Source organism: Teleopsis dalmanni, chromosome 1, assembly GCF_002237135.1.
Source record: "Teleopsis dalmanni isolate 2A chromosome 1, ASM223713v2, whole genome shotgun sequence".
NCBI classification, from domain to species: Eukaryota; Metazoa; Arthropoda; class Insecta; order Diptera; family Diopsidae; genus Teleopsis; species Teleopsis dalmanni.
In genome coordinates, this window is record NC_051846.1 from 128913194 (window position 1) to 128916589 (window position 3396).

The window sequence follows — 3396 nt, forward strand, 5'->3', positions numbered from 1 at the left end:
ACAGCGTTTAGGTCTAAAGACAAATTGGTTATTTGATAGACCCTGACTTGCCTCTGTGAATTTTTCTAATCTAGAACTTATAATTCTTTCAAGGACCTTACCTGCAGTGTCTAATAAGCATAAAGGTCTATAAGATGATGGCAGTTCTGGGGACTTATTACCTTTAGGAATAAGCACAAATCTCTGCTTTTTCCAACACGAAGGGAAGATTCCTTCCTGTAGGCAGCTGTTGTAAACATCCGTAAATATAGAAGCTTGTTTTTGTATTGCCTTCTTCAGTACAGTATTGGGGATTCCATCCAAACCAGGAGATTTATTGGGCTTAACTCTGGAAGAAGCGGCTATGACTTCAGAATTTGTAACCGGAGGTATCTCATTTAAATCGGTGTTTATCGGTATTAAAATTCTAAGTTCTCCCTTTTTTGGGAACAAATGTTTCACGATATTCGCCATTATTTTAGGACATGAAGGTACCGAGCCTCTTAACCTCTTAAATTTACGCATTACTATTTTGTAGCCATCGCCCCAGACATTTTGGTCTACATCATTGATCAGAGTTTGAAAAGCTTGATTCTTACTCCTAATAATTGCCTTTTTAAGTTTAGATCTGTTCTCTCGGTATTTTTGTAGAAGCCTTTCCGCATCTACTCCCGATCTGTGACGTTGGAATTGCCTACGGGAGGCAAAGCACTGAGATCTTAGTAAAGCTATTTCTTCCGTCCACCAATAGTTTGATGGGCGCCCATTACCTTTGCCTTTTCTTGGCATTGATGCATCACAGACGTTGCATAATTCCTTCATAAGGTGATTTGATTTTTCAAAAGCATCCCCGACTCCGAAACTCATGTTTTCGGTCATGAATTCCATTATCTCTGTGTCAAGATACTTAGTTTTCCAGCCTATTTGCTGTGCTTTTCTCTGCGATTTTTTCAAAACAAACTTCTCTTTTAGCGATAAGGAAAAAAGAATTGCATGATGGTCGCTGTGGGTGTAGTGGTTTGTTACATTCCATTGCGAACCCCTTACTAATGACGGGCTGACAAAGGTGAGATCTATGTAGGAAACGCCTCTACCATTATCGAACGTTGGGCTATGCCCATTGTTCAGTTGTATTAGGTTTAGTGAGGTAAACGTTTCTAATAGGGCTCTACCTCGGCGCGTTGTATTACTACTGCCCCATTCGACTGCCCAAGCATTGAAATCCCCTGCAACAATGATGGGAGTTTTGTTTCTGATTGTTCCTGATAGCCTATCAAGAAACTCTTCAAATCTCTCTTGGGAGATATTTGGGGATATGTAACAGCTGCACACATAGATACCCCGGATTCTGACAAGTACTAGACCTTCTTTTTGTATCTATACGCTTGGTTTAAACACTATGTCCTGTCCTAGCCAAATGGCAGCCTTTGCAGAAGTATCTTGTACCCATTTGGAGGTTTCTTTTGATTTGTAAAACTCACTAATTACGAGTACATCTGTCTTTAATTCCAAAGCTGTTTGGGATAAAAGGTCTTGGGCAGCTTCGCATCGATTTAGGTTCAATTGCAGAAATTTAATCATTTTTTGGACTTAAGCTCCTTTATAGCCTTCCTGTAGAATTCACATTTGGAACTTCTTGAGTAGTGTAGATTGCCACCGTTGCAGTTTTCCGGACATAGGATGCATTTTGGTTGCGCCGAGCACGTTTTTGCCCTGTGGCCATCTTGTCCACATCTCATACATGTGCCTGATCTGTCATTATCGCTTTTGCACTGTCTAGCAGCGTGTCCAAATTGAAGACATTTGAAACACCTCATGGGTGTGATATGCTTTCTGATCCTACTGCGTACCCAGCCAACTCTGACTGAGGCAGCTGCGATCAATACACTGGCATCCTTAGTAGGAAGGTCAATAATTGCTGATCTTGTGCTGTCCCTTGCGGCACGCCAAAACTTGACGTTGATGTCACTTACATTTATTGCTGGAAATTGATCAGCAATCGCCGCGCGCACCTCTTCGTTGGATGTTATCTCGTCCAAATCCCTGCATTCTATTAGGGTGTGCTGTGTTAAAGATTTTACACTAGCACAATTCTGAAGTGTGTTTTTCATTTCATTGCAGAAGTCCTTCGCTAAATTTCCAGCTTCTTTGGTAAGCTGAATCAATATTTCCCCCTCTTTAGTTTTTCGGATTTTGTTCACGTTTTTTCCGAATTCTTGTAGCTCTGGTTTTGTTTTAATGATCTTTAACATTTCAGCGTAAGACTTGTCTGCCGTCTTACTAATGAGAATTGCTTCCGGTTTTACTCTAGGCGCTTTAATGAGGTCCAGATTTGGCACAGTTTTCCCTTTTTTCTTTTGCACTAGCTGCCATTTGTGAAAATTCGTTTCCTGCTCCTTACTTCCAATTTCTCTAATTTGGACTTTGGGTGGTGGGCCGTTCGGTTTTTCTTTCGCAGCACGCTTTAGTGCTCCCTGAGTTTGCACGCTAATGGAAGCTACACTCTTAGCCACCAACGGCACTTGTGGCCCCCTTTCTTGTTCCGTCTTATACATCTTAACTATCTGTGCAAGCAGATCCCGCATATCCTTATTAATATGCCTTTGTGATTCCATCATCGCAGATAGTTGTACCAGCTTATCCTCATCAGGCTTGGGGGATAAAGGTATGTTTAATACCTCCTTCTCCATTGTTTTTTGTACTGCGTTTTGTTTCCGCAGAGGTGATGTTTTTTGCCCACTCATACCTTTTCGATACCCTATTAATTTAATTAGATTTAATTAAATTAAAAGGGTATCCTAAATTAATTAAATTAAAATAATTTAATACCTGTAAATTTCAAATGCTCAAAATTCCAAATTCAAGTAAAAATTAAAATTTATAATAAATTTAAAATTTGCTAATTAAATTAAAACATTCTGCTAAATTGCTAAATCAGTGTACAAGATTACACGATTGTTTAGGTTTTTGTGTAACAATTGATCTAATTATTTGATCGTTTTGTAACACTTATTCACTTTATAATGTTTCTGTTTAATAATTTCAATTGCTGTCTCTATCAGCTGATTTTATATGTGTGCAATTATTTTGCAAAACAAAAAAGCGCACAAAGTCAAACAAATTCAATAAGAATAAAAACAAAATATGTAAATTCAAAAAGTTGAATAATTTAAAATGAAATTTTTTAAAAAATAACACTTATCGGCTGCAGCTCTTTATCGCTCCAAGTGAGTACATTATATTCCACCGCATTTAAGAACTTTTTGTTGTTACAACACTTCAATTGCAGGAAATATATACCGAACTAGCGGACCGCACTCGAGACGCGTGTATTCGCGGCAAAAACAAACAAATCAATTCTATGGAGTAGCATGCATGCATGGGTATGTATCTAATAACATAACTTTGTTGCGCAAG

The 3396-nt window shown here is 38.5% G+C and overlaps 1 protein-coding gene across 1 annotated transcript; it reads right to left on the bottom strand.

The window, feature by feature from the left end:
- Positions 1–1385: 1385 nt before the first annotated feature.
- On the bottom strand, positions 1386–2669 carry LOC119666062. Its single transcript, XM_038075336.1, has one exon. The coding sequence runs from the start codon at positions 2667–2669 to the stop codon at positions 1557–1559; it is 1113 nt and encodes a 370-aa protein (XP_037931264.1). The 3' UTR covers positions 1386–1556.
- Between the last annotated feature and the right edge of the window lie 727 nt (positions 2670–3396).